The sequence below is a fragment of the Sinocyclocheilus anshuiensis genome, unplaced genomic scaffold, assembly GCF_001515605.1.
Source record: "Sinocyclocheilus anshuiensis isolate Anshui unplaced genomic scaffold, SAMN03320099.WGS_v1.1 scaffold1297, whole genome shotgun sequence".
NCBI classification, from domain to species: domain Eukaryota; kingdom Metazoa; phylum Chordata; class Actinopteri; order Cypriniformes; family Cyprinidae; genus Sinocyclocheilus; species Sinocyclocheilus anshuiensis.
In genome coordinates, this window is record NW_015548271.1 from 281,253 (window position 1) to 294,819 (window position 13,567).

The 13,567-nt window shown below is 33.3% G+C and overlaps 1 protein-coding gene across 1 annotated transcript in view; it reads right to left on the reverse strand.

Moving 5' to 3' along the window:
• The window catches only part of LOC107655744 (collagen alpha-1(XXIV) chain-like), a 118,736-nt gene that overhangs the window by 54,964 nt on the left and 50,205 nt on the right, over positions 1–13,567 (reverse strand). Inside the window, exons 13-22 of the mRNA XM_016443317.1 lie at positions 13,369–13,422; positions 11,997–12,041; positions 6,428–6,481; positions 6,307–6,351; positions 5,108–5,161; positions 3,748–3,801; positions 3,566–3,619; positions 989–1,042; positions 624–677; positions 145–189 (exon numbers count right to left, since the gene is read on the reverse strand). Of these exons, the coding sequence (XP_016298803.1) occupies positions 145–189; positions 624–677; positions 989–1,042; positions 3,566–3,619; positions 3,748–3,801; positions 5,108–5,161; positions 6,307–6,351; positions 6,428–6,481; positions 11,997–12,041; positions 13,369–13,422 (513 nt within the window). The remainder of the gene's footprint in view (positions 1–144; positions 190–623; positions 678–988; positions 1,043–3,565; positions 3,620–3,747; positions 3,802–5,107; positions 5,162–6,306; positions 6,352–6,427; positions 6,482–11,996; positions 12,042–13,368; positions 13,423–13,567) is intronic.

Below are 13,567 nucleotides of genomic sequence, written 5' to 3' on the forward strand. Positions count from 1 at the left end.
CACACACACACACACACACACACACACACACACACACACACACACACACACACACACAGGTGTAATTGTAAATGCTTCTGCCTGTATACATTCACAACAAATAGCAACAAACAAACATGAATCTTGAAAAAGAAAGACACTTACAGTGGGACCAGGCTTTCCAGGTGGACCCGGGGGGCCTTCGTCTCCCTGGAGAAACACACAAGGAAGCGGTTTAGTAAACATTCAGTGAACAGATCCCACCGAACATCGCCCGTAGACAAGATAACATTCCTTCACTGTACACATCACACCACAAGCTCGACAAGAAATGAGGCGATGAAAGAAGAGCAGAAGAACATCACTGAACTGACTCTACTGCAGCTCTATTCTACTGCAGAGGAGATTTCATTCACTTTATACCAATATACACACTCTGACAGAGAGATAGATTGATAGACAGAAAGACAAACAGACAGAAGGATAGACAGACAGACAGATAGATAGATAGATAGATAGATAGATAGGTAGATAGATAGATAGATAGATAGAAAAACAGATGGACAGCCAGACGGACAGACAGACAGACAGTAGATAGATAGTTCTGTCTGTCTGGTGTGTGAGATTGGAGATGAACTCTTTACCTCTGTTCCTTTTGGCCCTGGTGGTCCCTGGGGGCCCCGGGCTCCTTGAATACCCTAAACACACACGCACACACACACGCACACACACACACACACACAGATTCTGTGCAGTGAGGAAAACTGGGAAAAAACGTGTTTTTTTCATTCAAAGACTGAGATACATATTGGGTGAGAGTAACAAATGAGCTCTAGTGAGGGGCCTCGCTGTCTACTATTGAGGCAGCATCATGAGAGAAACTAAACCTAAAACCTCAGAAGGCAGCATAAGATTGATGCCCACCTTTTGGAACAAATCTGAGGTTGTATAGGCGTCTAGGTAGGCTGCTGTCTAGACAGTCATGATTTTAATTAGAGAACATGCGTACCTTTGGTCCTGGGGGGCCGTTGGGTCCTGGTGCACCAATGTCTCCTGGGAAACCCTATAAAACATGGAGAGAAATACATAAAGAATACATAATGAGCTTCACCTTACATTCACCTTATACAGTGATTAACGGCTGCCCCGCCTCTATCATTACAGCTCCGCCCACCTGTCATCAGACCATGCCCACTTGCTATAAATTAGGGTCAGGCAGGGCAGGGTTTACCTTTATAACTAGTGTTTTTCTATACTTCTGAGAAATATTGCGTTACTGAGTGTTTCACTGGAGTGAGTTTCGTGTATGTTGGCTTGTTGTCATGGTGACTAAAACAGAAGGATGTTACCCATCCAAAACCCATCCAAAGCACAGTCCAGCATTGATTTATAAAGCATATTTAAACCACTCTCCCCATTCACACGTGAATAAAACAAAGAGTTTACTACTGTTGATGACTCTCTCACACCAGTGCTTGGAAGTAAGAGGAATTCTGTGGGTCTGATGTTTTGCTCTCTAAGTCAACAAAAAGTGTCATACAAATATACATATATATAATTATAAATTATAATATAATAAAAAAATTAAATTAAATAATAATAATAATTATTATTATTATGGTTATTAAAAATAAATATTATGGTAAATATTAAATAATATTATTATGCTGTGGGTCTGATGTTTTGCTCTTAAAATTAACATGAATGTCATTCGGAATCCATTTTATTTCTGTAATACGATCAGATGCAGCAAGATATTAAATAAAAATTTAAATTGTATAATAATAATAATAACAACAACAATAATAAAAATAAATAAAAATAATTAATAATAATAATAATTATTACTACATAATTTATATAAATTATTAATTAATTGTAATTATAATAAATATTATTTATAATAAAAAATAAAAAAATTATACTAATAGTATATATGTGATAATAATAATAATCAGGAACATGCATTAACAAAAGTAAAAAAAAGAGTCATGTCAAGTTCCTGTTGACTTATAAGGAGGATATTGCTCCACAACAGTTCCTTAGAAATGTTAATTACATTCATTTGCAGGCAGGAATGTAGCTACAGCATGACACGAGCATGAAATAACACAGAAGTGCCACTAGAGGCCAACTTCCTAACCACCTAGTTGCTATCAAACTAGCACGTGAGACGCTAAACTCTTGCGCTGGATGAGTTTCATTCATCTGCCGCACAGATGCTTCTGCGTTTACTCTGATAAAGCTGCGAGGAGCCATGATCATGTTCGGAATTAACGAAAGACAAACGCAAAAACTAACACAAATAACAAGGAAGTAGACATGCCTTCCAAAAAAGACACAATTCAGGCTATTTATTGGAGACTATAAACAGCTGTAATGTGATTAATGCTTTGTTGTATTGAAGAAGGTTTGGGCGTCTGATGGCCACATGCACTGATCTAATAAGAGCGTTGCTCTCAAGTCTACTCCAAATCTTTCAGCTAATTTAAACATAACCAATACAATTATTGACATTCCTCTCAAAATCAGAGCAGAAATGCTAAACAAGTCAATTGATTTCATCTGCTTATTTGTAATTTTTTTTTTTAGTCTGGGATAGGGCTGCACGATATATCGAAATTATCGAAATATCGCAAATGTAAATATCGCAATATGCATATTGCAAGGGGCGTGCGATATCTGAATCATATTAATAATAAGCTACTTAAATCAAAACGTTGCAAAAGGTCAAAGTTTTAGTTCGACGCATATAGCAGAGAATTGCTTGACGTTAAAAAGAGTTATTAAGTGCAATAAGTTGCAGAAAACAACTCTTTGCCGTCTCGTCTTGCGGTCTGACTCACACCTGAAGCGCACACAGAGAGAAGCATTTCAGACCGAGTTGATTCGTCTTTCGCATCTCCTCATGTTTGAACAGACACACACACACAGAATTATGTCAATAGTACCCGTCTCGACGATCATTCTCGTAAACACAGTCGGTTATGTTTTAAATTAATGTAGACCACTGAGAAAGAAATCGGATGTGTATCATTATACTGGATCCGTGCAGTCAGATTTAAAGGGACAGCAGACTCTGGGAGAAGCATTTGATGTGAAATCTACTGGTTTTGATCAAGTAAAGGTCAGAATAACTGCAGTAATATCTCCAGATGAACACTTACTGGACTGAAGCAGCTCAGCTTTACTTGATTCTCCATCAATCATGTTTTAGAGTCTCAAATCTGATCCTCAGGATCTTTTGAGGAGCGTTTGTTTCCAGAAGCTTTACTTTCACTGTTCCTCAGCGGAGGAATGATCTTCACAAGCCTCCAGAACATCTCACATCTTCTGAGGAGCCTTTATTTCTTCAGCTCTCAATCAGCACTGCATTGCATTATATGTTTGGATCGTTTCAATCTAATCTTATCAAGACATATTATTGCAGATATAGAGCGACCACTGATATTTAGATCATTTTATGTCAGTATCTGCTGTACTGATATAAAGATCTCATTGATTTACATCACGAGCAAACTGGACGCTTGTTCCTGACTCAAACCTCCACACAATCCTGACAGTTTTCCTGAGCTCTGGTTCTCACCTCAGGCCCTGGTGGCCCCGGAGGCCCCTGTGGTCCCGGGTCACCTGTTTTCCCCTTTCAGAGAGAAAACATCATATATATACATCAAAAGAGATCATAGTTCAGTCTCTCTCAGATTTCTAGCCAGATTTGTTGGTTTACTGACAATCGACAGCATTCGTATTGAACACAGAGGGTCTTACGAGAGGTCCTGGTTTTCCGCGTGGCCCCGTCGGGCCTGGATTACCAGCCGTCCCCTGAAAGAGAGACACAAACAAAACAAAAGTCTCCTCGCTGTCTGCAGAAACCACCCAATCCATCTTCACACACAGCATTCCCACACATTCAGACCAACCAATCTCCATCACTTAACCAGTAGTTCATGATTTTTTCACTCAAAAAATATGTAAAATTTTTGTATTTGAATTGCATATAAAATGTCCATCCGTTTGCATTCCACTGTTTAAACGTAATATGATTCATATTTGTCAGTCATACATAAATGAAACAGGTCAGATTTCTGTAATAGGACTACTATACGCAATGTGTTTTAAAGGCACAATAACCAGCTTTATATATTTATCATTAATACATCCAATTTGTTTAAATCTCATACATTTTAACTCATTGAATATTGCTCGCTCCCCAGCTAGTCATATTTTAACCATGTTAAAAAAAATTTTAACGGAACAAATTTTATTTTTTCCCACAATGAACAGAGCTATGCTTATTCTAGGCAGTTAAAAGTACATTTTAAAAATTACAAATATTTATATAATAATCGAAAATCATTTTTTAGTAATTAAAAAATTTAAAATATTTTTTAAATAATATAAAAATACAAATGTGATACATATCACATTTTTATTATCATGTTGTTATTTTTAAAATATTTGTAATCTTTGAATATATATATACTTCCTAAAAATTTGACTTAATTTTCTATAGCAAAACACAATTTCTTTTAATTTTACGATAAAATATGGATATATAAAATATATATAAATAAAAACAATATAATAATTACAAATTTAAATGTTATTCTATTTAAATAGATGTAATAAAAACGCTAAATATAAAATGCAAAATGTATAAAAATAATACAAATAATATTAAACAAAACAATTGATTATTTAAATTATAAATTAAATTAAATATTCCCCATTTGTAAGTCGCTTTGGATAAAAGCGTCTGCTAAATGACTAAATGTAAATTTAAATAGATGCAAAAAGTTAATAATAAACTATGCAATGACTTTTTAAGAATCTGAACCCGTTTCATTTATTTATGACTGACAAGAATGTAACACAAAGTATATTCGTTTTTTAGTATATATTAAATCTGTGAAATTCAAATGAATGGATATTTAACATGCAATTCAAAAGCATAAATCTTAAAGGCCTAATAATGCATTTGTAGAGATTCCTGCAGCAGATTCCTATCATGCACCAAACTTTCAGACACAAGGGAATATACCAATCAGTGTACAACTATCAAGACAGACAGACTGATGCTATTTCATGACCATATAAACCAAACGTACTGTTTCATCTTGACGCTCACCTTGTCGCCCTGAAAGCCAGTCTCTCCCGGTTCACCCCTCAATCCAGGTTCAGCCTAAATCATACAGCATCAGGATTACAGAGTAGAGAGGAGACATAGGACCAGAGCACAGCATGCCTGAACTGGATCTCATGCATGCATATATACTGTATATACAGCAGCAGCCAAGAGTTTGCATACAGTTTCCACGGTAGAATAATACTGCAGTGATGAAAACTCAGAAATAACACAAATGACTGTCTGGAAACGATGTGATGAAAACCAAAACCTTTTCATATTTGAGCTTTTCTTTGTCTAGATTCCAGCCAGTGTTATTTTATTATCATTGAGATACAGTTTCATAGAATTTTTAGTTAAAAAAAAAAAAAGTTTTTATTTTTGTACTTTCATTTGAATTTTAGTTAAAGATCTTGTCAATTAAATTTTTTTTTTCATTTTTTAAATATATATCTATTTTTTTATTTCAGTTTTAGTTTTAGTTATTTTAGTACATCATGTTAAAATAAATGAGAATGAGAAACAAATAAAAAGTTTAAGGCTATTTATTTATTATCTCAGTTAACATTCATTTTATTTCAAGTAACAATATATATATACATTTCAATTAGTTTTTATTTTTGTATTTTCCATTTTCATTTTAATTTCTGTAAGTTTCTGTAATTTCGTTGTGTGTTTTGGTCATTTTTATTAGTTATTGTTTTTATTTTTACACATACCTATACAGTTTTTTTTAATAATTACTTTTAGTTATTTTAGTACACCAAGTTAAGAGAAATGCTTGGAAACGACATAAAATAAAATTTAAAAAAATTCTTCATTTTATAAAATTTGCATTTTATTTATTTATTATATTATTATTTATTTATTCGTTTATGCATTTTGTTTATTTTATTTCAAGCAACAAAAAATAGTTTTTTCAAGGTTTCAGTTATAGCTATAATATAGTTACAACATAACTGTGGACATATCTTTTATTTATCTACAGAACTAGTTTAGTAAGCTTTTAAAATCATCACAAATGTAGTAATTTGCCGTTTTTAAAAGATTTCACAAATGAACACATCTTCTATTTCTCAATAAAACTACTTTCAGAAGCCTTCAAGGTCATGAGAAACATAAACGAATTCAAGTTCATTTCTGCAACACATTAACCTCATAAGTTCGCATGTTCGCTGCAATAATAGAAATATTTAAATCACCTTATCACCTTTCATTCCAGGAGGCCCCGCCCCTCCGGTCAGGCCCTGCCAATGAGAGAACAAGATCTTCAGTGTCCAGCCAATCAGGTGACAGAAACACTGAGGCGTGACGTGACATTACCTGAGGTCCCACAATGCCAGGAAAGCCGCGGGGTCCCTCGGGCCCCGGATCACCCTGAGAGAAGAGACAGAGATGCAGCGTTTGGTGAATAATTCAGTGAATGCTGTATGAGGACAGTCCCACCGTCCACCATCATGGCAGGCAGTTTCTGGCTTTTTACAAACAGCATGTTAGAAACGCAGAGCCCTAGACACACTTTATCTGTGATTGAGCTCTCACACGCACATTTACACAATTACTCCTGGAAGAGCAGAATTAACCCGCTTCCCACTGCGGTAAATGTACTTTTACAGTCTCTCGCGGTCGGGACAGAAGGTCAAGGGAAAGACTGAATAAATGTTATCTTGCAGGAGGAACATTTTTACTTTACAATCACGTTCTAAAGGTGATACTGTAAGTCATACAACTTTTTAAAAAAAGTCAATTTAAATAATGTAGTGATTTTTAAATGTATTTAAATGGAATATTTAATTAAAGTAATAATATTCATATTCATAATAATATATGAATGCATTTGCATGACATAGATTCCAAGGGAACACATTTACATGTAAAAAAGGATTTGTCAAACAAATAAATAAATAAATGAAATTGTAGTGAAAAAAAAAACAGATAGTCTTGCTGCTTTTTCTGTATAAATGGCTAAATATATTGACAGAAATAAGAAAAAAAATTAAATTATATTATATACATTTTATTAAATAATAGTGAGCAACAGACATTAATAATAATAAAAAATGGCGTGAATGCGCGATAAAATAATTGTCGGCGTTAATTAATTAATGCGTTAACGCGATAATAACGCGTTAACTTGCCCAGCCCTAGTATATACATTTATATACATTTTGGAAAATATATATTCTAGCAGGGAAAATAACATTAAATATAAACATATCAGAAAAAAAAAACTATTCAAAACAATCAAAAACAACAAAAACACAGAAATATAAAGCAGGGAAATTTGAAACTTTTCAATCTGAAATACATTTACTTATATAAATAAGTTACTTTATATGAACACTGAAAAATATCTGTCGCTGCTTTACATTTTTTTAAGTTGAATCAAATTGTCATTTTAACTTGAGTTATATCATAATGACTGAAGTTGAATTTTGTTGAATTATTTTGATAAGTTAAAGTAACTAAAACACATGTTGCCATTACTTACTGATCATAATGCTGTAATATCTTTCTACAGTGTAACAATATATTTTCGAGTCATATCTGTATCTTCTAGTGTTTCTGTGAAAGCAGCACTAATAGAGCCGGTGTTTCTCATTAAAGGGCCATCAGACGTGAAGTCAGAAGCGCACTAATAAACCGCTCTCATGTCTGCACTGATTCATGGGAACCAGCCTCTTCTTTCACCTCAAACCTACAGGAAAAATACCTCTCAGAGCCGGAGAGATGATGCTCTTCAGTCTTATGAGAGAATGTGAAGTAAAATAATGCACTAGAGGATCCAGATGGCTACAAAGCCAGTAATGGCATCAGTATACCACGGTATTACCATAGTACATGTGCAAAATCATGGTAATGCCATGGGACTTTGTTTATTTAGCTTGTGAAGACATGTGGCTTGAAGGAAAGCCGCTCATCTGGAGCTGGTAGATGATTGGGAAAGACTCACAGATCACAAACAAATCACACACAGTCCATAAAAAAGCTCTTCTGTCCGCTGCGCGTGATAAAAACGACAGAAGAAAGAGAAGAAGAAGGTGAAATACGACTCATTTGCTATTCTAATGCCTGCAGAAAACGCATCGATCTGGGAATGTTCAAAACATCCCATGTACAGAATTCCCAACAGGGAATCATAATGTGACGAGGAGAAGATGAGATGCAAGTTAGTGGAAGAGTGTTAATATATCAGATTCTGGGATCTTTAGACAAGCGGCTTAACGTGTTAATAATCATTAAAAAGTTTGGGGTCGGAAGTCTCTTCTGCTCATTAAGGCTGCATTTATTTGATTTAAAATACAGCAAAATCAGTAATATTGTGAAATATTTTTATAATTTCAAATAGCTGTTTTCTATGTGAATATCTGTTAAAATATAATTTATTCCTGTGATGCGCAGCTGAATTTTCAGCATCATTACTTTAGTCTTCAGTGTCACATGATCTTCAGAAATCATTCTAATATGCTGATTTGCTGCTCAAGAAACATTGAAAAATGTTGAAAACAGTTGCGCTGCACAATATTTTTGTGGAAACCGTGATGCATTTTGTTTTTCAGGATTCACAGATGAATAGAAAGTTCAAAAGAACAGCATTTATTTGAAATAGAACTCTTTTGTTACATTATAAATGTCTTTACTGTCACTTTTGATTACTTTAATGTGTAATTGATCAATAAAAGTATTCATTACTTTTTTCTAATATTAAATAAATACATAACTGTAGCAATTACCAACAATTTTTCAGTATTTACTTAAATTAAAAGAAGAATGGGGGTAAATATGGTACTCCTCAAAATTGTTTAAAAGCCTGAAAAATGTTATTTTTAATGCATCTAACATTGAATAAATTCTTTCCTGAATAGAAAATTCAAAAGAATTTATTTGAAATAGGACATTATATTATTGTAACATTATAAAGATAAAAATTAAAATAAATAAAATTTTAACCCCCGGAACATGGTTCATAATTTATTTATATGTAACATATAAAAGTATGTATATATCTATTTTCCAAATATTCATATATTCTGACTGTACAATATGAAACATTCATATATTTATACATTTTATATACAACTATATTCTTTAATAATATTGATATATTTTCCAAATATTAATAGATTTCTATTTATTTTTATTTTTTTAACAAAGAAACAAGTTTTATCTCATTATCTAAATTTAGTCAGACCTCATGCAACTAAAAAGTGAATAAAAGAATGAATCTAAATAAAGTTAATTACCAATTTGTTCCAGAATATCAGCTGGCATGACAGAACAGATCAGAAACTCGACCGAGCCTCTGTTTCTCTAGTATTGTCTCTATTTCATGTGCTTCCCATTTCAGTGAGTCTGACATATCAGAGCTAGAATCAACATGATCCTGTTCAACAGGGCATTTAACAGCACAGAAGCTGATTTTGCCAGCTCTTAAACACACATCAGGACCTCTCTGGTCATCAGCTGATCCGTCAGAGACAGAAACAGCAGTGAAAGCATCATGAGAAGGCTGCAACATCCCGCTCTAAATCTGACACCCTGACATCTCTGTCCAGCGCTTTATACGGCTCCGGGGGTTTCGTTTTAAAGCCGGAACGAGACGAGCAGACGCTCCTCTACTGTTAGACACCGCTTACTGAACATCACAAACACGTGAATGGCTCCGCAGAGACTCAGAGAGCAGAGACTACAGGATCTGAACACATGCAACAGACTGAAACACACACAAATGAAGAAGTAAGAGTGGATTTAACATTTACCGTTAACACTGTAGTTACATAAAACTAAAGCTAAACCCATAAAAAAGTAGTTTTGATGATTGAAATAAAATAACTGTTAATTAAACTAAACTAAAATAACAGTTACTTTATTTCAGCTAGTTGCCAAGGCAATATTATTAAAAAATGTTTTGTTTAACTAAAATAACTAAAACTTGAAAACAATTAATTAAAATATATATATAGCATTTATAAAAAAAACTATAATAAAAATGACAAAAAAACATACATTAAAATTACATAAAAAAATAAAATATAAATACAAAAATAAAAACAAATTCAAAATATTGAATAACAACTACGTAAGCTTGTTTCTGCCACAGGAAAAAAAAATAAATAATTGTAAATAAATTCATCACACAATTCTGGCTTTTTTTCTCAGAATTGTGAGATATAAACTCATATCATCACGCAATATCATGACTTTATAATCCTCAAGTGTGAGTTTATACAAAATTTTTTATAAATAAAAAAAAATTTAATAATAATAAATCATAAAAAATTACCTTGTTTATTTTTTATTCAGAAACAAGCTTCAATTAAAAAAAAACCTACAGTGTAATAGTATCTCAATGATGCTATACTGTCACATGACTTGATGGTGTTTTTGCTGGAGATATGATATGATGATTGTGGTCGTGATGATTTTAATGCACCTTTAAGTTTCCAAAAGACTATTTCATTGGATTTCCAAACTGGTCTACAGCACCAAGCGGCTCAAAACCTCAATAGGCCAGCCTGACCAGGTTGGGAGTCCAGCTAAGACCAGTTTAGGCTGTTACAGGATTTGTTTTAGCATTTCTTCTATTATTATTAATACAACTAATACATTTTATTGACACGTATATAATGTGCTTTTCTCATACCAAAAGTACTGAAAGAAATACACAGTAAATAAACACTGTAAATGAATGAATGAATGAATAAATAACATATGTAAAATATCTTAAAAATACTATAAATTTTTTTTTTCAGTATAAAACAGCTTTTGCAGTTTTTTACTTGTCATCACAATATTTGATTCGGTGCATGAAGTAAAATCACCTGCAAATAAGCAGTTTCATTTATTATTACTAATAATCTGGATAAACTATCTTCTTTGGGCGGCGTTATGCAAATCTTTCCACATAGTGACGTAGACATGGGGGCGTGTACGAGGCATTTTAGGAGGTCGTGGACAAGTCTTAACTTTAATAAAGAATATCTCTTTGGATTTGAGACTTTAGTCTTTGCAACTTCAGGGATCTTATCTATGCACGAACAGCTTGTAACACTCCAAAGAGAAAGGAAAACTTGAAATCGCATCATATGACCCCTTTAATTATTGTTATATATAAAATGTATTTTTTATTTCAGTTTAAGTTATTTTAGTACTTCAAGCTAAACTAAATGAAAATGAGAAATGTCTTGGAAACTAGCTAAAATAAAATAAATGTTTTTTTGTTTTTTTTGTGATTGTGATTATGATTCTGCATTATTACTGTGGTATGCAACTGCAATCGCACGTTCTGGACTTGGCAAATGTCTATTGTCCATCTATGTATGAAATGATTGGGAAAGGCGCTATATAAATTAAACTTGTTATTATTTAAAAAAACTGCGCCATTGACTTTAGACCAGGTTTTAGTTGGTCAATGGCGCAGTCTATTTCAGTTACCTCAAACAATGCAACAATGCACCTGAACACACCTCGTTTTCAGACCATCATGCCCATAGATGCACAAATCGGTGCAAATACATTTGCTATTTAAACAACATGCCGCAGGACATGAAAATGATAACTGCGTCAGACTGAAACTAGCAAAAAAGCATTTGCGTTGTGCCAGGTGTATGATAGGGCCCCATAAGTAACAAAACATTTTTTATGGTTTTGTTTTAATTTTATTAACCCCGCGTGACACAGTATTTTTGGATCTGATAATGCTTTTGATCCATACTGAAAGATGTTTTTAAGAAAACTGTTCTCCTAAACATTAGTGATGAAGGAGAATCAAGGACAGAACGAGTGAACAGAGATACAAGCCCAGTTTTAAGTGTGTGTTGTATGCAGTAATATCTGCACGGTGAAGCTGATTTACCCTTCTCTGTTGATACATGTGTGTGTAAGAACTCACTCTCAGGCCTGGAAATCCACTGCTGCCGGTTCCTCCGACAGGCCCCTGAAACACACCGAACACAAGAGACTCAATCCCACAATGCATTCATGAGGAACAGGTCTGATGATTTGTCTGCATGTAGGAGTATTTTCAAACATCTTTAAACTGTCTTGAACTGAAGACATCAAAGATCTCTACAGCTGTTAGGAGTTTCAGGTTTTTGATACATTGTACTATTATCAGATACACTGTATTATTTATTTTTGGACATTGTATTATTATCAGAAACCCTACTAATTGACGTCTTGACAGATAAATGACACACAGAAATGTACATAATCCAGAAAGATATTCTTAAATTCAATTTTATGCCCTACTGATAGTCGCAATGGATGCATTGATGACTTTTATGTTGGAAGAAAATTGGCATCCTTTAGGAGTGGTTCAGATTTTATCCAAATGTTTAATTCATTAGTGCTTTGATACACTGCTGTTAAATATTACTACAATTTAAAACAGCTGTTTTCTATGTGAATATCTGTTAAACTGTAATGTATTTCTGTGATGCACAGCTGAATTTTCAGCATCATTACTCCAGTCTTCAGTGTCACATGATCTTCAGAAATCAGTATAATATGCTGATCTGCTGCTCAAGAAACATTTCTGATTATTATCAATGTTGAAAACAGTTGTGCTGCACAATATTTTTGTGGAAACTGTGATACATTTGATTTTTCAGGATTCACAGATGAACAGAAAGTTCAAAAGAACAGCATTTATTTGAAATAGAAATCTTTTGTAACATGTCTTTACTGTCACTTTTGATCAATTTAATGCATCCTTGCTGAATAAAAGTATTAATTATTATTATTGAATCTAATTTAATTCATATTATTTAGTCTTATTTAATCTCGCCAAACTTTTGAACGGAAGTTTACTGAATATATACATTATACATAATTATTGTAAACCATAGACTTGTACAACTGTGGTCAACCAATATGACTTTTTAATAGCTGACACTGATATCAGTATACCCACAGACTATCTACCTAATACTAATACTACTAATAATAACTATTATTATTATTATTATATGATTTAATTCTAAAAAATAAAATGTACATACAATTTCTGAAACTTAATGTTAAATATTTATTTATACAATTGTTGTTGTAGTATTAATACATAATTATTAGACATAATTTTAATACATTAATTCATATACATAAAATAATACCTTTGTACTGTCCAAAAACAGTGCATGGTATACTTTGGTTTTCCCTGAATGAAATTATGAATATAGATCTATTGTCCCAATCTGTAGCAAAGGCCCAGTAAATCTGAAATGAATGCATCTTAACTCTATATAACTGTTTATGTGATGTACCTCGTTTCCGTCCGGTCCGGGCGGCCCTCGCTCACCCGCATCTCCAACAACACCCTGCAAAAACACTGCGTCAGTCTCATTTCCATGAGGCCAGATCACACATCACGATTCGTCTGGCTGTGAATCTGATCTCGTACAGTAGTTTATTTCATGTCTTTACACAGGTATCCTGATCAGTGCATGTTACTGTAAATGGCAG